At 43.4% G+C, this 25,652-nt stretch overlaps 1 protein-coding gene across 1 annotated transcript in view; it reads left to right on the top strand.

The window, feature by feature from the left end:
- EIF5 (eukaryotic translation initiation factor 5) overlaps window positions 1–25,652 on the top strand; it is a 587,707-nt gene that overhangs the window by 25,967 nt on the left and 536,088 nt on the right. The window contains exon 5 of the mRNA XM_044074522.1: window positions 17,726–17,837. Within this exon, the coding sequence (XP_043930457.1) occupies window positions 17,726–17,837 (112 nt within the window). The remainder of the gene's footprint in view (window positions 1–17,725; window positions 17,838–25,652) is intronic.

Genomic DNA, 25,652 nt, shown 5'->3' with positions numbered 1-25,652 from the left:
TTTACTTGTTGCAGAGTGACCTGAGCGTGTGCTTTGTGGCGGATCCTGGCACCCGACAGGCAGCTGACTTTCTCCTCATTTAGCCTGGCGAGTGGAACATCAGTGTGCTTGACTATAGTCTCCTATGACTTGGTGTTTGGTACGTTGTACCTTATGGGCTGTGGTTGAGTGGCACACTAAAAGTTTGTGGGCTGTGTGTCATTTGGGTTGTGTTGGGGGGGGGTGGGGGTTGCTTGCGTTTCTGCTTTGAAGGTCTCTGTTCGGGCCGATGTTTATTGAGCCTCAGTGAATGTAGGTGTGCGTCTTCTGTTTCTTTGTGGTATAGGTTTTGAGGGGCTGAGTGGTGCAAGTGTCTACTTTCTCTTGACGGTCTAGTCCAGTCTTGGGTGAAGAGCGCTTTGCTTCCAGTTTGGCTGTATAAGTGCATCTCTCACAGGTGGTAGGAGAGGAATGTCTGTGTACGAGGCAATTGCTGCATTGCCCCAAGATGCCCAGATTCATCAGGTAAACAGGAGAAAACACTGGGAAACTGACCCTTTGGACATGCCTGGATAGGTGCTTAAGTACAAAAAATGTTTTGAACAAGTGCTGAGCTTAACGAAATAGATTTGAGTGCTAAAACTAAACTGGGTAGTTATAAGGGAAAATTTGAAGAGCAGACTTTATGGCGCCATATGTAAATAAATATTTACACAGATGTAACAAACTTTTTTGTCTTTCGGCTTTTCCTGGTTAGGGGTCACCACAGCAGAACTCCGGTCCGCTAATGATTGGCAGTTGATTTTTTTTTTACATACTGGCTTGCCAGGCCTGACGCACAACCTTCAACGAAGGTACGCCCATTCACGCATGTCTCCATGCAGAAGGCGCTCTAGCTGAGATCGGACAGCGTCTTAGTGTGAGGTGACAACGCTACCACAGGTACACAGATGTAACCAATAACACCTAAGATTTCCCTCTGGTCATATGCCAGCCGGGAGAATATCTGTGCTTTCCATTCAGTGGGCGTGATGGTTCTTGTTTTCACTTGTTCCTTTCTCACCAAAACACACGTACCCCCTTTACTAGTATTTATTTCCCATTAAAGCAAAAGTGCTACATTTTTTTTAGTAAAATCGAATGCCATGCGGTTTTGTGTAATTACCATTCTCGCAGCAGTTTCTGCTGTTCTGTCATCTGAATCAAAGATAACCTGCTGGATTTCTTCAGTGGAATTTTCTGCCAGGTGACTTCCCCTACTCCATAAAATGGTAACATCTGCAAATACGTAGTCTACTGTTTCTTTTAGCTGTATTGGTTCACCTTTTGTTTAATGTGTTGTGGCAGGGTGGGAAGTATAGGACCCAAATACCATTGGTCACTCCATTTGTAAGCAGTGTGGCAGGGTGGGAAGTATAGGACCCAAATACCATTGGTCACTCCATTTGTAAGCAGTGTGGCAGGGTGGGAAGTATAGGACCCAAATACCATTGGTCACTCCATTTGTAAGCAATGTGGCAGGGTGGGAAGTATAGGACCTAAATACCATTGGGCCACTCCATTTGTAAGCCGTTTTAAGTGCATGTCAGCTTCAACTGATATTGTCAGTTTCTTAACATTTCCCATATTATACAAAGGCTTTAATCCAGATGAACTATTTCACTATTAATATGTGGAATTAAGAAATTACCTGTAACACATTGCAGAAACACCAAGTCGGGTAAATTACGATCCTTAATCAAATGGCTCGCTTGTCTTCCACCCGAGTTGGTGGGTAGCTTGGATTCTTTCGCAACTGTCAGATCAGACTGAATTATGATGTGAAGGTTTTTGCTGGATTCTTGAAGTTGGAAGTATCCCCCCCCCTTTCCAAGTTGTTACTGATTCTTTATGATTTAGTATTTTTTGCCATTTCTAATACATTTTTGTCACTAGACTGTCTTCTCTTATCTGAAAGGAGAAGTTCTCTGGGAGGGGGGGATATTGTGGAGAAAAATTCTCAAGTGCTTGAGGCACTGTAGTAGTAGCTAAGGGCTGGATTCAGTCAGGAATAACTGTACCCAATTGTATTAGACTGGATGAAAAGGATTTTGCTTTCTGGTAAGTACATTTGTAATGGATCTCAAATTTTGATTTGTAGTTCTAATTATTTGAGCCCTTTGCCTTCAAATTCAGAATTTTTCCAGTTTTTGTTGCTGGTCTTGCAAGATTGCAGTTATGCCCCCCCCCCCCCAAAAAAAAAAATGAAATGCTTGACATAAGACAGTAGTTGCAGGAGTGGTTAATTTTATATTTAATACATTGTTTAAATGGTTAGATTTATTTCAGATATTCAGTATTCTTAGAAAAGTAAAGTTTGTGAAATGGTGATTTTTGAATGCTTGACCTTTTTGAACTTAAATTTAAGTAGAAATATGTGGTACACATGCTTTGTATAAAACTTAATTCCAGATCATGGATAAAACGCATTACAATTTTCTAAACTTGAATAAGGAAGTGTAATGGATTTCTGTACAAGACATTAAGATGCAGTGTCCCCTTGTGGATAAGGTTGCAACACTGTCAAGGGTCTGTTAAAGATTTTCCCTTTTTTTTTTTTTTTTTTTTTTTTTTTTCTTTCCATTATGAATGTCTGGTTACAGCATTAATGGAGGACTTTTAATGGTTGGTAGGTCATTGGTTATTGACTTTCAGGTAACCGTACAGGTATCCCCAAATTGATTGGAGTGCAGTGTTTCTACTAAACAGAATAATTTTGGTGCTGATATGGGTGCCTGCAGAGAAACTTGCCCCATAATATAGCTTTGATAACTTGCGCAGATATCTTTAAGATCGTGCATAACAAGTACTTTAACATTCCATAAAATGTGTGGTTGATATGGTTGTGCTTTATGCCCCCTGGTTCTGCTTTTGTAGCTTCTGCCTTGACCGCTACAAAATTTAATTTTGTAGCTGTTCCTGTTGCAGTGCTTCCTCAGCACACTTGTTGCTTTCCAACTCAGTTGGATCGCAGCAGCACTTAACGAGTGTGTGGCTGTATAGGTGATTATTGCTGAATGTGGTAGTAATGGGAGGGGTAAAACATAGATATTTAAACTTGTCATTTGGATATTCCTAGGAATAGTTAAGGGCAGGAAGCACCTGGATAGTAAGCAACTTCTGAGTTGCCAAAACAAATTACCTATAGGTGGAAACAGTATAGTAAAAGATATCTTTGAGATACAGGCAGTTTTCTACTATCTGTGAAGTCCTTTTTCTGGTTTAGCTTCTAAAAGTAGATTCCCGTGTGCATAAAAGCATTGTGTTGAATTTTTTGTGGGGGGCTTCCTGGCAACTTGTTTCTGATGCAACTCTGACGATTGCTGCTTCGGGCGGGGCATGTTTGTGGAAAGGCTTTACTTTTTTAAATAGCATGCAACTAGCTGTTAGGACTTGTGAAAACAAGTGAACACTGATTTGGGCAGAGGACGAGAATTACAGCTTATGCTATTCTTGTATGGCCGTGCGCATGTGTTTTAAGCATTTTCTTACATTTTGTCAAAATATGCAAGCTACACTCTGTGTCAGAATTGTTTCTGATGCAATTTAAGCTTGCTATAGTAAGACTGTTCTAGTTGCAGTAATTCTCAGTTGTTTGAAAATTTGCTGCGTACAGGACTGTAACAAGCGTACAAGTTGGCCATTTAAGTTTTGTGCATATTGTGGTGTGTGCTCTTGTTTGTTGGTACCACCTGTAGTGAGTTCCAAAACTTCTCCTTGCTGAGAATAGAAAATTTCTTATGGGGAGTTGCTTTTAACGTTCATTTGAGTATGTGTTGCAGATTGTATGGTGACCTAAGAAATGGAATATTTGCAAGTATGTAACTGGTGTAGTAAATTTTTTTTATGCTGCTGGTAGGAAGCCTTCACCAGCTGGATGGATGGTGGGGTCTATTTCAGAAGATCTAAGTTTCAAAACTTTGAATCTGATATGGTCGTCACCATATGATTAAAGTTTTGAAACTTCAAATCTTTTAACGGAGATCTCCGTACAGCGTGGAAAGTGATTTTCCCTTTTCTGCACTGTAGTGTGATCTAAGTCTGTATATTAAGTAGTGGAGGTGTGGTGTGGGGCAGCTGCTTAGAGCTGTTAAGTGGTTTATTTGTGTACATTTTTGAAGTTTCAAAACTTTGATCATATGGTGTTGACCATATCAGAAACTTGCGTAATATAGACCCGGATGGTGAACAGCCTCAGATGTGTGCAGCCTGGTGGGTACACTTGTAAGATGTGCTTAAAATGCTACTTGTGATACCTTTATAGTGGCAGTTTACTTGTGTTTTTGATAAGTTAAAGTATCTAACAGGATGATTTTGGTTTGGCTAATTCTTTCACTGGAATTCTTTTAGCATGAGGACCTGAGCTTTTGATGGATTACTGTTTCTAAAAGATGGAATACAGTACTCCTAGGGCAAATGAGGTGCACTGGGTGTTCAGAGCTGGTGAAGTGTGGTGCCCAGCTTCTGACATTAGTGTGTAGAATCCTTGATTGGGGGGGGGGGGGACAGGGAAAATGACTTGTCTGCATGTCTGCTGTGCAATCGCTCTCTTGTTCAGGTAACTTTCACTGCCCTGAGCCTTGTAGCCCCTTGAATTGGAGTCCCTCAGGTTTGCTTCTATTCTTTTTAGTGTAGTAAGAATGTGGGAAGCTTTTGTTAATCATATGGTGTCTTTTGGGGACTAGCACCTCTTTTTCCAGCTTGTGGTCCTAACTTCCTCACTGGGGTGATGAGCTCTAGATTTTCTAGGGGTCATGCAGCCCTTTAAGGCCCCCCCTCTGGGAGGAGGGGGTGATGGCTTTGACTGTCTCAACATATGTTTGCCCCTCTGGCCTTAACAGTGACGTACTAGCCCAGGGGTGCAGAGTAATCTGCATATTTGTTTGAGTTTGACTTGTAAGGTTTTAGGATTTCAGGTTTGGGGTTATTTCTGGTTCCAGCACTTGAATTGCATGGATCTTCTGGTGAATCTCACTTGTCTGGGTATGACATTTTTTGGATGTTAACCACCTTTGGGGAGGGCCTTTGCAGGGTGTGATTATAGCCTTCCATGCCCTTGGACTCTTGAGTGGGACAAGGGCCAGGGCAAGAGGAAGGGCTTGATTCACTATGTGAATTTCTAGTTCTGGGTTTAGGCAAAGGCCAAGAGGCTGGTCACACCCTTGCACTTGATGAACCCAGGCTGGGAAAGATTTTGTAATGTAGCCTGGTGATGGCCAAATGGTCCTATGGTCTGTATCCTTGCACGGGCATTTTGGTCGCTGTCGTCTTGGGTGGCTTTGCTGACTTATGAAATTGTTTAACTACTGCTTGGAGGAAGCCCTGAAATGGTGGCTCCTTTATCACAAATCCACATACAGTGTTCTGTTGCCTAAGGACTTTAATGGTGCTCTCTAATGGCCTGTGTGACTGTTCTAGCTGCTCTTAGGTCCTTGACCTACGTGCTGTTTTTTGTCTAGGCATAAGATAGAACTGGGCACAGAGTTACTAGAAACACGTTTTATTCTCCACTTGACCTTACTGTACCCAGTGTAATGTCCAATGTTGGGTTGAAGTTTACAGCTCCTGGGCATCGGTGCTGACAATTGGCAGAACCTGCATCTTTTGGGGGGGGGGGGGGCTTCTAAACCAAAATCTGATTTTCTGAGTTCTTGTAAGGACTGCAGAGGTTCTACAGAATTAACAATATCCATTCTTTGGTCTTCATCAGGTGTTCCCTTTTTGGGCCGTTCTTTCCTCTTGACTGGCTGGCCATTGCGTATGATGGCTGTGTAAGGAAAATATCCAGAGGGTATTGCACTTCTGTAACCTCACTATGCTGTAGTCTGCAGTCTCCTGTGGGGCTGGCAGAGTGTTTATAAAAATGCTTTTTGCTGTTCTTTTTGTAGAAAAAGCTGACCACTGACCTTTTCCGCTTCATGGAAGAATCACAATCCCATGGTCTGTCTTTCCAACCACACAGTTGAGCAAGACGGCCTTTGCTGTCTCTGCAGAAGAGCAGTTTACCTTACTGGGAGGTGGGTGACTCTGCTTTGGCCCTTGGTTGTACTTTTTTTTTTTTCTTCCCCCTCTGTACCAGAGATCCCTCTGCTGTAGCACCTACAGCCATGAAGGGCTGGGGGTTCACCATTTTGTCCTGGCTGTTGGAGGTCCCCCTCAGTGGGCAAGGGGAAACTATTCTTGTTGGTCCTGGGATTCCTGATTTTTGAAGAATCGGGCTGAGATTTTGTCCTGAGCAATTGTAAAACTTAGGAATGCTTTGTCTATGGTTTCCCTAATGCAACCATACACCACTAACTGATCATTACGCTCTGGCAATAAGCACCATATTCAAATCAATGTCTCTGAAAAATCAGGCAGGTGATTCCCTCTTCTCAGAACACACAGGAAAAATCTGGAATGCACTGCCAAAAAATGTTACTACTTCCACATCCCTAGCTCAATTTAAAACTAGTCTTTAAAAACTCTCCTATCCAGGTGGTGGTGTCCCTGTTCTGCCCTGATAAACTGTGCCGTCACTATCTCCAGGCCTGCCACTATCAACACTTAAGCAAGTCTACTCTCTCTGTTTTCAGTTACTATTCCTGCTATCTGTATTTCACTGTCCTTTTATTCCTAAGATCACACAAGCACTGACTACACCAGGATTTTTATTTCACATTGTATTACATGCAACCGTGGTTGGTTCATTATCCTGTCATACTACAGTCCACTGAAGTATTGTTTGAATATTAAATATTTAAACAGAACTGTCCTATATTTGCTTAACCTTACCTTGCTTTGTCTTTACTGTTACTTGTGTATTGTACCACTGTTTCTGTATTTTACTGTTTTTTCTATGTGGAGCTTTTCTTCCCAGACCTCCTCTGAAAAAGGACATGTCCAGTCTGACTATCCCGGTAAATGTAAAATGTAAAAAAAAAATGGAAAGGTAGTTCCAACAATTCTGGAGATTCCCAAAACTAGGGCAAGTCCAATAAGTCAGAGACTTTGCCTCCCACCCTGGCTGTCCGCTTTCATTCCTGAAAGTCTTCCTTGGCAACAGATGGTTTCCAACAAAATGGTTTCTGACTATCCTTTCAAGATTGCAGATGGTAGTGGGAGAGAATTTGTCCATTTCAGGGGGGTAATTCCTTTGTCCAGACCAGCCTGTTTAGTTTCCACGTGTCCTTCACATGCTTTCCAAGGGAGTGACATCCATTTCCCCCTTCCCATGTGGGAAGGGGGTTTTGTTAAAGGATGCTCTTACTGCAAAAGATAAACCCTTGTAGGCCAGTTCTGCATCTTTCCTAAACCCGTTTGAGATGGTGCCCAAATTCAAAATGCCACTTCACAACCTGTTACCTGGTAATAGATTTAAAAAGATGCTTGCCACATTCCTATTCATCCACACTTCAGATGTTTTTAATGTGAACCAGATGCATCAAATTTTCAGTCCTCTTAGCCTTTAAGACTATCCACTGCACCAAGAATGTTTACAAAAGTGTCTAGCTCCACTTTTATAGCTCCTTGCAGGCTCTCTCTCTGTCTCCTCCCCCCCTCCCTTCTCTCTGTCTCCTCCCCCCCTCCCTTCTCTCTCTGTCTCCTCCCCTCCCTTCTCTCTCTGTCTCCTCCCCTCCCTTCTCTCTCTGTCTCCTCCCCTCCCTTCTCTCTCTGTCTCCTCCCCCCTTCTCTCTCTGTCTCCTCCCCCCCTTCTCTCTCTCGGTCTCCTCCCCCTTCTCTCTCTCGGTCTCCTCCCCCTTCTCTCTCTGTCTCCTCCCCCTTCTCTCTCTGTCTCCTCCCTCCCTCTCTCTCTGTCTCCTCCCTCCCTCTCTCTCTGTCTCCTCCCTCCCTCTCTCTCTGTCTCCTCCCTCCCTCTCTCTCTGTCTCCTCCCTCTCTCTCTCTCTGTCTCCTCCCCCCCTCCCTTCTCTTCCCCGTCTCCTCCCCCCTCCCTCTCTTCCCCTTCTGTCAAAAGCTTTGACTAGTCCAGTTCAAACATCTTCCACAGGAAAAATCCTCTCTACGGCATATAGAGGGAATACCTCAGGATTTTGGGTCTCTTGTCTTTAAGTCTTGCAATATTCCTGGAACAGCTTCACATAGTGGTAGCTGAAGTCTCTGGTCCCAGTCCCAGCACCAACACCTTGTCTCTTCCCTTATGACAAACTCCAGCACTGGAATAAGTCTCACTTATGGAGACAAGATGTCCTTAAATTCAAGGCTCCCCTTCTCTCCTGTTCCAAAGCTGCTGCCACCACTGACACTTCTCTCCTGAAACTGCTCCCCAAGCAGACTCTGAAATGCAAGGTGTGTGGGCCATGAGGGACTGACTAACACACAAATATAAAAGTTGTTTGACTTAAGGACCTTCAACTGTCGTCACTCACTTTGGCCCCCAGTACCTGTTCCAGTTAGACAATACCACTGTCATGTGGTATGTCAACAGGCAAGGTCATGCCCCCTCTGCAGACTAGCCTTGTTGGCTTGGGGGTATAGCTTTACAGCCCAGTCTCTCACTCTACAGGCATCTTGTATTCTAAAGTAAAATTGTATGGCTGACTAGCAGAGTAGGATAAGTGCATACCCTCAGGGATGGAAACCAGTCCGGGGAGATGGGTTCTAAGATTTGATCGATCTGTAGGGAGTCCTCTTTGCCTCCTCTTGCCATTTAGCTGGTATGATTTTGCTTCAGGACTCCATAGAAGGAAGGTCTGGAAAAAATGCTTTTTTTTTTTTTTTTTCATTAGATAGGACTGCTATGCTTTTCCCCACACACTAAAATTCAGTCTCAAGATTCAGGAGGGATCTCCAAGAGCAGTGTGGTGACTTTATGTAGGCCCAGGCAATTATGGTTCTCCCTTGTGGAAATGACCAAGGGCAATTGCTGCAAACTAGTAAGACTGGATCTACTAGCATGAGAACAGGGCTGTTTTGATAAGTGACACCAGTCCAATTCAGTTGACTGCCTGGGTGATAGTTACTAAAGGGAATCAAGACCCTGCTTGGTGAGGACATGCAGCAGGTACTAATGGAGACAAAGCTTGCAACGAGAAAATTGTATATTAGTAAACTGAAAATGGTTAACCAATTTGCCAACAGAACTAGCACCCATTCAGAACTAGTTCTTTGGTTTTACAATATATGTAAGTTTATCTTGTGACCTTTCGTCCTCTCACTGTTTGTTTAGCAGCTATTTCAACATTCACCCATGGATGAGCCTCATTCTATACATTCTTGCGTCAAAAACATTTTTTGACAAGTGTTTTGCACTAGAGGCCTCCAAGAAAACCTGTGACCCCTCTTTGGATTTTTTTTTTTTTTGAGTTTAACATTTACTCCATTTGAAGCAGCTGACTTGAAATTCTTAACATAGAATGGTCTGACCTCCTGACGTGAAAGCTTGTAGCTCCATCTCACTTTCAACAGTTTCTTTGAGAACTATAATTTTATGCCCAAGTGGTAGCAGTTTATTTCAAGCCAAAGTATCCATCTTCCTATTTTTCCTGAACCCCAAAAATGAGAGACTGCTTACCTTGTATATCCACAAGTAACTCTGGTACTATATAGTGACAGAAGTAAATGTCCTATTCACATGTTGCATATTCTGTACAGTTGGGTTTTCTCTTGCTATCCAAACATCTGGGCAGTATACCAAAGTTTGCAGTCCCTGGATGGTGCGTGGGATGTCTGTGTATCAGAGCGTGGGCCATTAGTGACATCTGTACACACCAGACGTCAGAATATCTGTGGCACCAGTTGAACGTATGGTGTTCCTGCCTTCCCGGCTGTCTGATACTAAGTGCCCCCTTTGGGAACCTTTTTTCAGTCATATGGTGCTTGTTCATGTTATCCAGAAAGGACAAGTAAGTGCAGCTGTCATTCCACACAAGGACACCCATGAACTCTTCTATTTAGGAAAGTCACCCTACTTCAAGGCCTGCCCGGTCTGCCAGGCCTTTGTACCAAAGACCTTGCATAAGACTTCACGAAATCAACCTGTATCTAGAGAACCAATGTCTGAAACAGCTATGGAGGGATCTTCCAACTTGCCTGCTGAACTGTCAAAAAAAAAAAAAAAAAAAAGGCCAAGACCGAAAGACCTGCTACTGTCGCTGTGCCATCACAATCAGCTCATCCTGTGGCTGTCGGGCTTAATCACCTTGGGTATAGCAGGTACCCTATTGGAAGCAGCAGAACCCTGTGCAGAAGGCACTTCACCAAGGCTGTGTGGGTGTCTGTCTCAGAGGGGAAAAGACTCTCGGCAGTCCAGTCCTAGGCCTTCTGTACAGATGCCTGCTAAGCAATCACTTAAAAGAAAGCATACCTCTGCTGTTAAAGTAAACCAGATTGGCAGGCTTGCTCACAAAGCCTCTAATTCATGGCCTTGTGGCCTGCTCCAGGGACTTCCACAATCCCTCCTCCAGTACAGAGCCCTAGGCGTCAGATCCCTCAGGTGGAAGTGGAGTATTCTTCCTCAAAAAAAAAATCCTTTTCCACCTCCCAACTCACTTCCCACTTGGATGTGCCTCTCCAGCAGTAGTGTCTGCAGAAGCTGATTCCCATGCAGTAGATCTCAACTTTGGGGAAACCTTAGCTGAGTGCATTTCATGTGGGACTCCGAGGTGCAAAAACAGTACTATGAGCTGATCCCGATGGATTCCCCAGCGCCCACGGCTGTTTGCCTATACTTCCAGCCTTTCTTGATGCTTTCTTTGCAACATCCTCTAATCCAGACTCTCAGCCTTCAGCCCCCTGCAGACCTGATAGGTTGTATAAGGTCCTAGAGACTAAATTCCTGGTAAAATGCCCAGCTGCAGACCCAGCCACCATCTCTCTGACAAGGGTTCTAAATTACTGCCGTCTGCCACCACCCTCCCAGCTGACAAGGACAGCAAGGCCATGGAGTGTGGGTAAAAAGATTTAACACTTATGCAACACTGGCTTTCAGAGCAATCCAGTATCGATACATGTCCAAGTATATGCTTTAGCCCTTTTGGAGAAAATTTCCAAACTGCTTTCTATCTGTCCAGCCAAAGCTCAGTGGCTTTTTCTCCCACCCTCACCCCCCTGACCTCTCAGGTGACCAGACACTGCTGACCTAGCAGAGACCTTCTGCCCTAAAAAGATATTCCCGGCTACACCTCCAGCCTAGATGATTAGGGCTAAACTAGTAGAGGCACCTTCAGGTCCATTTGGATCTAAGGTTGCAGACTTGGTTTAAGTTCTTGCAACAAAAAGGTAAGGCAATGCAAGACTTAAAGTATCTGTTTGTATCTCTAATTCCCAAGTTTCAAAGGAATTATCCATCCAAGTCCCAGTTATCAGGAAGCATTCAGGTCCCACTTCCTTTTTCAGATGAAGAAAAGCTCCCAGGAGGCTATCCACTCCTGCTAGGTTTACTGCCAAGCTTGAGTCCTTCTCTCTCCTTGCATCTTTCACGGTCAAAGTGTGGAGGTTCATTTCTTCAGATGAGTGGGTACTGTCAGTAATAGAACACAGGTACTTCATGATCTAGGTCCCCCCCCCCCCGCCCAAAGAGAAGGGGTATTCTTTAGCCCCAAAAGAACAGCTCCACCTCTTAACCATTTCTGGACAGTCTTATGGCCCAAGGCACCATCCAGCCTGTTCCACAGTCTATGGGAAAAGGCTTTTACTCCACTATATTTCTAGTACCAAAGAAAAGACTGGCCTTGGAGGCCAATTCTAGATCTCTCATCTGAATCTCTTCCTGCACATACCCACATGCTGGATGCTTACACTGCCAACCTTCTTCCCCTCTAATCCTTTCTCCAGGGTTCATGGCCACCTTTAACATCAAGGATGCCTACCTCCTCTCCATAAGGCCAGCTTCTGGAGTTTCCTGAGGTTTTCAGTGGCCGCCTCTCACTTAATTCTCTGCCTTGCCCTTTGGTTTGTCTACAGCACCCCAGAGTCTTCACCAAATGTCTGGTAGCAGTGATTGCATCCTTTTTACCTCACCTTGTGGGTGATAGGATTTTAATCCCTTTCAGGCACCTATACAAGGAGTATGTGCTCTGTGCTGCAGGACAGGAAACCTACTACCAGGAGGTCTTGCTTATCGGTTGGAAGCTATTCTGTATGTGGTGTCTTGGAATGCATTTGGGCCCATTGCAAAGTGAGGTCCCCCAGTGCTGTCCTTCCTCTAAACCTTTACAGACAGGGTTAACATTCTCCTCTATTAAGGCCCGTTTGTCTGCCATTTCTGCCTGTCTACCCCTGGACACCCCCCCCCCCCCTAGCTTTTAGATTGCCTGCAAAACTGTTCCTTAAGGGGTACTTCATTTCAGGCTACCAAGGAAGCCCATTCCACCTCCATGGGACCTGAACTATGTGCTCACACTTTCCTCCCTTTGAGCCAGCATCCAAAGCTTCCCTAAAACACTGCATATGGAAGACTGTTCTGCTGGTGGACTTTACCTCCGCTAGAAGAGTTTTGAGTTGCAAGCTCTCATGGCTATTCCACCCTTCCTCATCTTCCACGTGATGGGGTAATCCTCAGAACCAACCCATTCTTCATGCCCAAGGTGGTTAATGACCTTTCCTTAAACCAAACCATCCACCTGCCCACTTTCCCAGTCTGCAGGGAGAAAAGTACTTTTGTTCCCTTTATGTGCACAGACTGCTTAGGTTTGGTCTGCACAAAATAAAGAACATCAGACAGGTTGACCAATTATATCTTTCCATCCCAGGACCCAGTAGAAAACTAACTAAGCAAACCATTTCAGCCTGGATTTCCAGGACTATTACTCTTTGTTACAGCATGGTAAAACACTTGCGAGGCAGTGTTAAAAGCCCATTCCACTAGGGCAGTGGCCTCATCTGGAGCCTTCTTCAAGGGCCTGGACATTTCCACTTTTCTTGAAGTAGCCAGTTGGTCGTCTGTGCACACGGGTCACAAAACATTACAAAATAGACCAGATGTCCAGGACTGGATTCGCTAGGGCTATTCTCCATAGTTTCTTGGAGAATTCTTCTAGGCTACCACCCCCTTCCTCTTGGTGAACTTTGGCACTCGCCCAACTGTACAGAATACTGCAACATGTGAATAGAAGGACATTAAAAAAGTTGTGTGAAATCTTACCATAACTATAGATATTCTTCTCTTCCATGTTGCAGTATTCCCTCCCTCCCAACTACTCTTCCTGAGGTCTGGCATTTCCCTTCTTGGATGGCACGGGACTTACACTACCGTCTCTGGGACTGGTTCCAACTGGGGGGCACAGTTCTGAAGTCTGGTGCATGCAGACATCACTTTATGGCCCACACTCTGCTAGCCATGTTGGGACAGCCCATGTACCATACAGGGACTGCAAACGTTTGTATATTGGCCAGACGTTCGGGTAGCAAGAGGAGAAAATCCAACTGTACAGAATAGTGAAAACATCTATGGTAAGATTTTTACACAACTTTTCTATCTCTCAGAATCTTTGGAACAGTTGTTTTGTGAAGTAAAAAGGGACAGCCTGTGTCAACCATTTACAAATGACTGTATATGTTGTACTCTCCACAATAGTTAATATTCCAGGCAGGGTTAATGCCCACTTTGCCAGGGCTTTGGCTTCATCTATGGGCTTTTGGAAAATGTTGGATTTGAAGTATTCTAGAAGCTGCAGCTTGGATACACTTGCCAACCATTAAAAGCTTGGTTTTCTTTCGCTAGGTCCAGATCAGGTTGTATATGGACCATTCTTTAGAGGCTCCTGGCTGCCCTTCCACCTCCCAGATGTACAAGCATAGATAATCTAGCCGTACAGCTAAGGCGACTGCAGCAGTGATGAGTATGATTAATGTAGTACAGAAGTTGAAACTTGCTGTAACGGATGTTCAAATGATGGCTTCTGCAGTAGCCCCTCCCTTCCTACATTCCTCTTGTTTTTTTGTGTTTTATGCCAGGGTGAAGTTTGTTCCTACTAGAGTACTTTCAGGGCTTGGACTCCCCTCTCTGGCAGCAAAGCTCTGAAGAGCTTGGTGCTCAAACTCTCTATCAGCTGAAGCTGCTAGAGGTGCTCAGACTTGAAGCTGCCAGACAGTTTGACCTTGTGGAAGGTGCCCTAAAGCTTTGGAAGGTGGCTAGCTGTTGTATCCTTTGCAGGATATAACCTGTACTGTTAAGGCTACTGCAGCAGTGGTTATTTGAACATCTTTTACAGTCAATCAGTTTGCATAACTGTACTATCTAGACATTTGTAATGGGGGGGGGGGTAAAAACCTCAAGGCCTTCCACCTTTTGTTCTGAACAACCTAAATCTGTTCATAATCAGAGCCTTTTCTTGTGGTTAACTGCAGTCTGTCCTTCCCTGTCTGTCCAGTGGAGACTCTGTTCTTTGCACTTCTGTAAATTCTCATCTGCAGGTGTATGTCCCAGGAGTCCAGGAATCTGACTATTGCCTTTTGATCCATCTACAGCCCCTCTGGGTATTCAAGCGCACGTCTGTGGTAGCAGCACCCAAGCTGTAGTGCTCTCTACTTTCCTTACCCAGACAACATCACTAATAGTGTCCTCGGATGGGGGGTAAAAAGTGTGCCCATGCATCTGATCTACTTTCATAGGCTGCATGCTGGGCAATAATTGGACCTTTTTTTCTCTCTGGATAAAGTGCAATACAAATGACTGAGCAGTGTATGTGATTTTCATAGTGACTCATGCCAGATATCGCTTGAGGGTACTTTAGTTGATACTCTGTTTAATGGGGCCATTTTTTCTGTCCTAATTTGAGTATCCATGCAGTCTATCTGTTCTGGTGGACCTTTCCAACCCCATTTCCATGGAGACTGTAACCATGGATGCCTCTGCTTTACAGTTGTGTGTTTTGGGGGGGGGTGTTTTTTTTGAGTAAAGTAGCCTTTCGATAACTATGTGCCTTGGACAGTCTACACATCCACATGCTGAACTGACTGGTCTGTCCTTTTTGGGGTTTATGTAGTACAGCTGTCATCCACTCCCAACATTTTGGTAGCATGATATGCAAGTAAGGGTCAGGGCTTATCCACATCCCCTCTGTTCGGAGGCCATGACATTCTGGAAGTGGGCCTTTTCACCAAACTTTGCTGCTTTTCATCCCAGTTTCCAAGTGAAGCAGCTCAGCCCGTTGCCTTCTGATTGTTCTGCCACTGGGTGTGGGGTAGGTCTTGCTGTGACACTTTGTATTTTTCAACCAGCTACAAGTGCAGCAACTTTCTCCTCCCTGTAGGTGGATAACTCATGGATCTAGTCGATCAGATGTTGCCACTGGGAAGCTTACTCCTTTCACTCATTTCCTCTTATTCTAAGCTTCTAGAGTACAAGAATTGCAAGGCAGAAATCGTTGTAGCCCCATTTTGACCCCAGCAGGTATTCCTCCTAATTTCTCCTGGTCAGACTTCACTAGAAGACTTTAGTCTGCTCTTTTAGTCTGTCCAAGCATCGCCTGGACTTTCATTCCCCTAGACTGACATTCTGGAGTCTCCATTGCATGTGATGCTGAGGTCCTTTCATGCCCTGTAGACATGAACATTTTTTTACCTGTACCCATAGACCTCGTACAGAGACTCATTGTAGTAATTGTGCAGGTTTCAAACAGTTGGCTACTGCCAGGTAGCCTTGTGCATGAACAGGAGCAGTATTTGTCCCAGATCTATCATTCCTGTCATAACTAATCTGGTGGCTTCCATATTGCCACTAAGTTGTCAACTCTGTCCTTTAAGTTTATAAGACCTTTCTGCAGACAGATTTGTTCTATGATTTTGGTCACTGTTTGACATCTGTACTTGGTCATTGGTAAATTTACCACCCCTTTTGAAGTTGCTGTCCCTTCAGACTTTTTCTGTCATGGAAAACTTATCCCTTGTGGCAGTCTCCTCTTCCAGGAAGATTGGACCTTGGGCACAAGCATTCCATGCATAATTTTTCTTTTAAGTTGTATTCGTTAGAACTGCCCCCTCCTTTGTGCCTGAAGTAGCTAAGAATGCAAGTACATCTATCTTCTGTTTGTACAGATGGTGGGGGAATGCTTGTGTAGATGTAGACAAACTTCCGTATTTCCCATTCACACAGCCTACATTTTAACATCCTCCACTTCTCTCTGCACCCCTGTACACTCTCTACTCTCACATCTATTGATCTCAGAGTTTGCATCCTACTGCAATAGACTTGTGATCTATTGTCCTGGTTTTATATTCTAAACTATTTAATTCTCTACATATTTAATCAAATTGTTTTAGGAAGATTGTACTTGTCTACTCAAATGTATAATATTTTCCTATACGACTATCTCATGCAACTTAACCCTGAGAATTGTATGAATTTTCTCCTGTGCATCTATCAACTTTTTTACAAACCTCACAGAACTTTGATTGCTCCTGTGTATCTGCCCATGTATGTCTTGTTACTCCATAAATTTTTGAAAGAAAATGTTTTATTCAACTAGGGAGCTTTTCTCCCCTAGTTTCCTCTGATAAAAGGGCACTTTTGGCTCAGTCTGACACTTCCTGGTAAACTGATGTTGTCCTATGGGTTGAACAAAATCTGTCGTGGTCCTTCTCTACTCTTGTCCAAGAAATTGGGTGCCAACATTTCTAAAGCAAGTCTTTATCTTTTGGCTTCTGCATTGTCTAAAGGTAGTTTTGTCCCTCTTTTTTTTTTTTTTTTTTTTCCTCTCCCCGCTCTCCTCGCTCTCCCCGCTCTCCTCGCGCTCGCTCTCCCCGCGCTCGCTCTCCCCGCTCTCTCTGCTGTTTTGACAAATGCATTCTTAGATTCCTGCATTGTCTGGATGTACACAGCTCTAGTTTTATTTGAACCAATCTGGATGCTTAGGGAGATTCCCCAACTATCTTTGTAGTGATGGTTTTGTTAGTATCTTTGTAGTGATGGTTTTGTTAGCAAGGGTTTTGGAAACTGTAGCTTCTTGCTACCAGTGCTCACATTACATTTTGCAAGCATTTTTCAAAAATGGTTGGCATTTCAGTACTTTTTGCAAAATGGGGTGTATTTTCTAGGTCCTGATCAGCTTTTGAATCTGGAGTATTGTAACAGTGGGGATATCCATGTGAGCTGGCTTGGAACTATCCTAGAGGTGAAACTGTTAAGATACCAGAATTTTATGTACTGCAGGATCTTGGTTTTTTGATGTCTGTACATAAGAGATCTATGGCAGCCAAGAAATGCCTGAGCTAAGCTAACTAGTATTGTTCCCCGGATGTGATGGATTTGCTGGCCTAGTCATCCCCCACCCAAGCCTTTTTTTCTATAACGAGAATGGCACTAAATTTTTATTTGTTCCAAAGATCATTTATTGGTATAAGAATCTGGTGTTTAAAGCTGTCTGCTTACCCGAGCTTTTCTTGGTGTGTGCCTTATTTTAATCCAAGGACAGTTTTTTTTTTTTTTTTTTTTTTTAAAGGCCAGTATGGCCTTTAGTCTGCTTTCCTAGGAGTGTGGCTTTTTCCCTTATAGTGGGAATGCTGAAGGTTACTAAGGTAGCACATGCTTTAAGGAATTATCGCTGCAGTTATCTCCCCAGTTCCCCCTGAAACATCTAGAATTTGGCAATTCTTGAATTATGTTTAGTAGTGCATTTTTTCTTCCTTTTTTTTTTTTTTTTTTTTTTTTTGGTAAGATGTAAGCATTTGACCATTGAACATGCTTTAACTAGTTTTGTCAACTTCATTGTATTGTAAATGGGTTTTGGGGCATAGCAGTGTTTAATTTCCAGATTTTCTCTCTCCTAGCATGTTAATTTTAAGAAGCAAACCATCGGTAACTCTTGTAAAGCTTGTGGATACAGAGGCATGTTGGATACCAAACACAAACTATGTACGTTCATTCTTAAAAACCCACCAGGTAAGTCACTTTTTTGTGATGGAAATCTAGTAATCGTGTAAGATTTGAATAATTTTTATTGCATGCATATGTCAGCACTAAATTGTATTTTATTAGGTGTGAAAGCAATGGCTTTTTAGAGTTTACAGATATCCATAACCAAGTTGCTTCTGTGAAATTTTGGATACACATGTACTGGGCTTGTGCAGATTTTTAGCTTTCTTTTTGTTATGCTCCAACTACATGTTCAGCTTTTGTTTGACATTGTTGTCAAGAGTGCATATTTAAAGTTTTCCATGTTGTATGCACAGCTGTAATACTTAAATGTGTCATAGTGAATACAGGGAGTAACTACTAGCAGTGGTTTCTTAGTTTTTACCAGACTACTTTGTGGACTGAACAACTCCAAATCTCCAGACTTGAAGAAAACTCTGAATTATGGTACACTTCTACTTTTAGATTCAGTATAGCTTTTATATCTGTTTTCTCCAAGTATGATGTATGCATATGTAGTCATGGACAGCAAGTCCCAGAAAGTTCAGCAGTTTCCCACTGAATACTGATTTGCTATCATTGGCAGGAAGAATTCATTTGTATGTTAGGCAGCTTGACATCTGAAACTTTTACAGGCTGTCAAGTCTCGGTCCTTTACCTGTAAAGCTATGCCTAGGACCTGATGTTTTATCTCCTGCCACTCAGTTTGTAATCTCATAATTCATTTAATCAGTGACACTTACCGGCATTGCCCTGTGAACCTTGGAGTGATGGCAGTTCAGTGATACTACTATTCCTTACAATAATTTGTTAAACTACTGCTGCAAATGAACCCGAACCCTACAGCTGTCTTGATGTGGTGTTTCTGCAGCTGTGAATGTCTGGAGTCTACCAGTCTCCATCTGAGCTGGTAAGTGGCTGTTGCACATGTTACCTTGACTCCACTAATTGCTGCATTTCAATCTTGTGAAGAGTATTGTCAAAAGACTGAGGTGCTTGTGGTCACACTGGCCAAACTGCAATTAAAGGGTTTGGAGATGAAGGCAGTCCTCACATTTTCAGGAATTTCTTCAGTATGGCTGTGGTTTGATTTATAAACAAGCTGTGCAGGCCCCCTGAACTCCTATGTACTTTTAAATGCTCTGTTGCAACAAACTGCATATACTTAACAGCAGCAGATTTGTACATACTAATCTTTTTTTACCATGTTTTCTAAGCTATGCTTCAAGGTAACGTTCTTCTTTAGTATGAGTGCATGGATTTTTCTACTTGCCCAGTCATTTCTAATTTTTAGACTTTTAGTCCAAAGTAAAATAAATGAAAAGTGGATAACTGCAAGTTCATCTTTAAGAACCAGTAGCAGTGAGGAAGTCCTATTTCTAATGCAGTGTAGAATATTGGAAACTGTTCTGTTCTCTCCTTGGTCATTGCATCTGTAAGTTGTATTTCTAGTCTGCTCCATGCAGCACTTCAGTTCTGTCCAAAATGCCTTCAGTCAGCAAACAGCGCAACTTAAGCCGTATTTATCTTGGGACAGTACAAGCTGCAGTCTGCTCTTCTTGCCTAGTCAAGCTGTTCTCCCTTTACCGGATGGCTCAACTCCAGTCCAATATCGATTAGTTATCTTTTTAATCTTTTAAAAGTTGTACAAGACCATAGTAGGCTTTTTAGCATTTATTACTTAAAATAGTTCTATTGCTAAGGCAGACCATATCTGCATCAAATATGAGAAATTTACTTCCATGGTGGAATAGCCCTATACATAAGCAGTTTCTTGTGTTGGTGTGTTTTTAAGTGCCTCTACCTACCTTAAAAACTAGTTAAGGGCTTAAGGAAACCATTAGCTCAAAATTGTGTGAACTTAATAGGGACTAAAACCATAAACTGCAAATCTTTCAGAAAGTTAAACATTCGGAGCTAGTCTCCAATAATACTTCTACCTGACCTGAAGGAAATGGCTAATATCCTAGTTAACATTGAGTACTTATTTTTATCCCACTCGCAGCTGTAGCTATTACACAGGTTTCGCAATCCCAGACACCCCCCTTTTAATTGTGTAACAGTCTGTCTCAGCCCTGTTAAACTAAATTCTTCATGTACCTTAACCTATCTGGTTGCTTGATTATCAGTGCCAGATCTAACTTTCCTGAACCCTCAACTTAACCTCTTGAAACTTGGCCATCGTAATGCCATTACACAAGGGTGACCCAAAAGACCTTGGTAACTGTAAACCCCATTAATTTCACAAACCTATCTAAAGTTGTAGAGTGTAAAGCTAAAGCTGTAGAGTGTAGTATCTTGGACCTCCAATCTGGACATTGAAAATCTCAACTCTAGACCCTTGGCAGTTTGATTTTTGTCGATCAAAAGTCCTGCTTTTAACATTTCTTTGAAAAAAGTAACTGAAGCTGTAGAATACTGGCTGTGCTTACAGCATCTCTAGACCTGCTCAAGACATTTGACACTGTTCCTCATACAGGCATTTATAGATGGACTTGTAAACTTGTCATATTGCTTCTACTGTTCTGTAGAGGTCTATCAGTTTTTTTTTATTCGGACAACCAATGTGGTTACAATTGAATGTACCATTTCTGAAATCAAAAATGTTGCTAGTGGTGTACCACAGGGCTAAATTGGTTTTCTATTTGGGCATATTTCTCAGAGCTATGGCTGTTTGACCACCACCCAGTTTACAGTTGTCAGCAATCTTCATCCAGTTCACAATTGCTCCAATATGGGTTGAACTGGGTTAACAACTGGTGCACAGGTGGTGGTCTCAATAAATGAACGATGCATTTTTTTCAAGCAGTTTCACTCAACATTAGATAATCCCTTCCTCCTGTCAGCGTTCTAAGACATCTAGGCACTCAAGTCTTCACAGTAGCTTTGAAAGCCTTTGACTCGTTTCCAAAGGTATCTCACTAGATCAAGTGTTCTCCATTTCCCTTTGCTGTTATAAGACCCTTTTATTGAATGTAATGTACCTTTTTTCATGCTGGTCTGAAAACATCACTCAATTGAAGAGACCTCAGATTCAAAACTAAAGATCAGTGGCCTCAGCATGGAGACTGACGGCCCTTTCTCTGTACCCTCTTAAACTCTTTGTGGAGATCTGTCTGTAGGCTTTTAGGCCATGAAACATCCAACCCTGTTTGACTTCCTATTCCTTTGCACAGCTAATGCTATCTCAAATACTCTGTTAAAAGTAACAATGTTAAGCAGCAGCTGCACAGCAGTGATTGATTTTCATATCCCTCGCATCTGGAACAAACTTGCTGTACATGTTTAAGCAGAGTAGCACCGTTGCCATCTTCAAGGTAAATCTAGATAATTGGATGGACAGCCTCAAATTCTGCCCTAGTCTGTTTTGTCTTTACCTCCTTGAGGCTAGAGTGAACTTTTGAATAGCATTTTTGGCTAGGCTTGAAGTTATCTGATTACTGACTGGCACTTGCCTGTGAACTTGGAGATGTAATGTGTCTCATTGAGGATTAGTATGTGTGCTTGCAAATGCCATATTATTCAGACTTCATAGTGGCATTTACTGCCTGGGTCTAGAGCATAGCTTCAGTGTGTGTAGTTTGGCAGATGTATATTCCCAAGGCCCATTAGAGAAGCAAAATACCCTCTTAAGCTCATCTGACTAAGCATAGGCTAGCTGCCTTATGAAGAGTTTCTATTTGAATGATCCACAGCAAGCCAGTGGCTTGGATTCTCCCCTCGGATGCGAACATGGCCCAAGTCCAGGTGGATTTCTTAGAGTATGAGTTGCCAGTTTCACAGATGCACTTAAGTAGCCACTGGCTTGTCTATAATAGATGAGGCTCTGGCAATTCTACTTTGAAAGCAAGCACCTGGCCAGTAAACCATGTCATACTGGACTGAAAACTTAAACACTGTTACTAAGCAACTAATGATGGTGACTGCGTTTGAATGGCATATTACTGTAAATTTAAAGGGAGGGTAGAAGACTTCTGAGCATGGGGAAGTTTTAACCCAAGGAACACCTTCCTAAAGTTCAGAGACCTCTAGCTGCAACATGTCTTGCTAAGACCCAGGTGAAGGCACAAATTTGCACTATAGAAGATATCTTGAGGTAATCTGCCTCTGCCACAATTGGGCTAAGTGGCTCAGGAATACTTTTGATCGTGTTTCACTGTTGCAGTCATCACACTTGGCTTACCCTGCCAGGGGTAGTCCTTGCCAAGTACCAGAGACTTAGTATTTCTACGAGTGCCAGTCGGCCACTACCTGAGTTTTCATTTCTGAAATTTGAAGTTTAAGTCTCCTAAAGTAAGTACCCTGTTGGAGATCCTTTTTCTTGGTCTAACCAATGTTAGAAAAAGTTAATTGTCTTGCTTGTGGAAAGCAAATACCACACCGATATTTCCATTCTCACCTGTTTAGGCACAGACCATTACGTACCTTGCTGCCGGTGTGCTTTGTTCAATGCTTGGAACTATTTGTTGTTGGGCCCTTTATTGTAGCCAAGTATTTTTGTTGATCTCCACATTCCGAAATGGCTTCAGTAAGCCGTCCAACTACCGATTTTCCGAATAAACGCAAGGATAAAGTCGCGCCACACAAGTCCAAAGCTGACTATGCTTCAATTAAGCTAGTTGCCAGTTCGCCTGTATTCAGTGAGGCGCTTTCGCAGCCCCTGATGCCTGCTTTGATGGATTCGCAGGCTGCTATAGAGACCCATTTGGAGTCCAGTATGCCGCAAGACTTGGACTATGGAACCTGCGGATGTCTCTACCTTGGATGGATTTGGAGCCGCTCTGCAAACACTGGCTTCTGAGGAAGTTTTTCACTACCGATATACGACAGACTTCTTTCACATCTTCAGTTCAAAACTACTGATTTTCTAAGGCCCAGAGTAAAAGCTACCCCTAAAAAAAGACCCCAACTCAAGCACCTACTTGCCACAATCACAGATGCTTAAAATGGCAGAAGACCTTATGCTGATTAGGGGAAGCTAGCCTTCCTTACTAAAGAGACTGGTCCCCAGCAGTTTTATCTGACCAAGAATCCGACTGAGGTTTCTGTTTTTATGAAGACATGCCCTTATCTGCCTATGAGGATTCAAATGCAGAGGAATCCATTCCTCTTCTGCCTTTCCTCCAGAGGAGTTTTCTTTTGGTGAAATCCTACATACTTTGAGAGCATTTCCATTGGGAATGCTAGGATTATCCTCCATCCAAAAAGACTCAAATTTTTAGATTTACCACCGCACAGACCCTTGGCTATTCCTCCTGTTCTGGATGATGTGGATTATGTCTTTATGGAATCCAGTCAGACTCCTGATACTTTATCCCCTGCTCCCAGCAAACCTGACTGGTGCTATAGAGTCCCTGACTCGCACAGTTATTTTCCAAAATCCTACTGCTGACTTGGAGGTAATCTCCCAAGGACCTAAAGGAATAAAAGCAACTACATCTAAGAATCCCACCCTCTCGGACAGGGATGCCCGAGCATTAGGCAGATGGGGTAAAAAAGTATACACCTCTAACTCTTGCTATTAGAGCATTAAATTGTCAGTTCCACATGCTGAAGTACCAGCAACATACTATGAAACTTGTCAAGCAGAAATGATCTACCTTCCCTGACTGCAGAAAATAAACAATTACAGGAGCTTATACATTCTGCAAGCCAAGTCAGCAAGTATACCCTGCAATGTGGGTTTGACGCCCTAGAAGCATCTTGTAGGGCAGAAGTCACAGGTTCTGTACTTGGCACACCTGGCTTAAGGAACAGACTTTGCCAGACCATGTCGAATCAAAATTATGGACGCACCTCTGAACAAATACCATCTGTTGGGCACCAAAGCAGAAGAAGTTTTAAAAAAGATGGAAGAAAAAGCCAAGTCTATGCAGACAGGCAAAGATTTATTGCAAATGCAGCCTCCAAGATTCAGTAGGCATTGCCCCTCAACATTGGTCCTTTTCCAGCCCCCTCAAGGCCACCTCAGGATAGACCTAAGGGAAACAGACCCCCTGGACTAGTCTCAGGGTATGCAGATATCTCTGCAGTGGAGTACCTTCACTTCTAAAACGGGGATTGCTAAGCCACCCCCTTATGGAAAGAATTCACAATGACTTCTCAACTCCTCCTTTCCCTTCTGCCCAGTTGCTCATGTCCCTAGGAGGAAAACTTGCCCACCATGCAAAAACTACCACCAACAATCAATGGGTCCTCTGTGTAGTATCTTAGGAGTACAAATTTTATTTCCACATGCTGCAAACCCCAAAAGGGTTCCCAGAGTTTCCTCCAAACCAGTGGGTAGAAGCACAAAAAATCCAAGTAAAGTCCCTGCTCTCCAGAAGGGCAATTCAGCCTGTTCCTGCAGAACAGATGGGCCAATGTTTTTATTCCAGACTCTTCCTGGTACCCAGAAGAGAGGGCACCTGGTGCCAGATGTATCCATTCGAAACACTTTCCTGGTGGATCCAAAATTCAAAATGCTTGCCCTATAGCAGCTTCTCCCTGTGCTATCCAAAGATGCCTGGTTAGGCACCCTAGACCTAAAGGAGGCCTATCTGCATATCCCAGTGAGGAACTCCTGCAGGAAATATCTACGTTTCAGGGCAGGATCTATGCATAATCAGTTCTCTGCACTTCCCTTTGGCTTATTGATTCAGGCAGTCAGGAAAAGCTGTTGCAGCACCTGACATTTGTAAAGGACCTAACCTTACCAGGATACACAACGAAAAACAATAGTCCCCAGTCAAATTGTATTCCTGGGAGCAAGCTTAGACACAGCATCCCAGATGGCATTCCTTACTCCAGAAAAATAAGCCTGACAGGTTACTTCTCTCAAATGGCCACCAGAACCCAGTTATCCATAAGGAAAATCTTGCAAGCTCAAGGGTTCATGGCCTCCTGCATTCTAATTCCATATGCTAGACTGCATATGAGGAAACTTCAATAGTACTTGGTCTCTGGTGCCAACTTTCTCAGGACCTGGAAACTCGTACCTATGATACCTTGTCTAAGGAAAGTTCCTTTGGTGGGCAGCAGCATGCAACCACAACAAGGGGCATCCCTTTACAGAACCCCATGCTGCCCAGACCCTAACCACAGATGCATCAGACTATGCCTGGGGTGCACATCTTAACGGCAGGTGCATTCAGTCGCTGGAGCCCAACTCATTCATCTGCACATCAACCAGAAAGAGTTGCTAGCTGTTCAGCATGCTCGGACAGCTTTCAGATCCCTTCGGTCTCCGGTGCCTCTACTAATCAAAACCGGCAAACATCACAGTGATGTGGTACATCAACAAGCAGGGGGGAACCCACTCTGCAGGCTAGCCATGACCCTTTGGAGCACTGCCTCAGCCATGCATATTCATCTGCAAGCTCAATTCCTGCCAGGCAACCAAAACTCTCTGGCAGATAACTTGAGCAGAAATCTTCTAGACCCACACGAGTGGCAGTTAAACCGCAACACCCTTCTGCCTTGTGACCCAGAAATGGGGTACCCCGAAGGTGGATGTTTGCCTCCCCCTACAACCACCAGCTTGGCAAATTCTGCACCGGGGAACCTCACAGCTATGCCTGGCAAGTGGATGCCCTAGCCTTCCAGTGGGCAAACCTCTCAATCTAAGCATTTTCCCTTCTATCTCTTCTTACAAGAGTATTACTCAAGATAAGGAAGGAAAAACCAAGGGCATTCCTGATTGCCCCAGACTGGCCACACCAATACTGGTACCCACAATTGTGCTGTCTGTCACCGTTCTCAGATTGCAACTCTCCTGACTCAGCAGGTGGGACAGTTCTTGCATCCACAATTGCAGATCCTGAACCAAGCAGCTTGGCTTATTCCTTGACTTCTCCAATGGCC

The sequence above is a fragment of the Protopterus annectens genome, chromosome 6.part0 (genome assembly GCF_019279795.1).
Source record: "Protopterus annectens isolate FY-2018-M chromosome 6.part0, PAN1.0, whole genome shotgun sequence".
NCBI lineage: Eukaryota > Metazoa > Chordata > Ceratodontiformes > Protopteridae > Protopterus > Protopterus annectens.
Note: the sequence above shows the minus strand (reverse complement) of the source record. Positions and strands in the feature narration are given on the sequence as shown.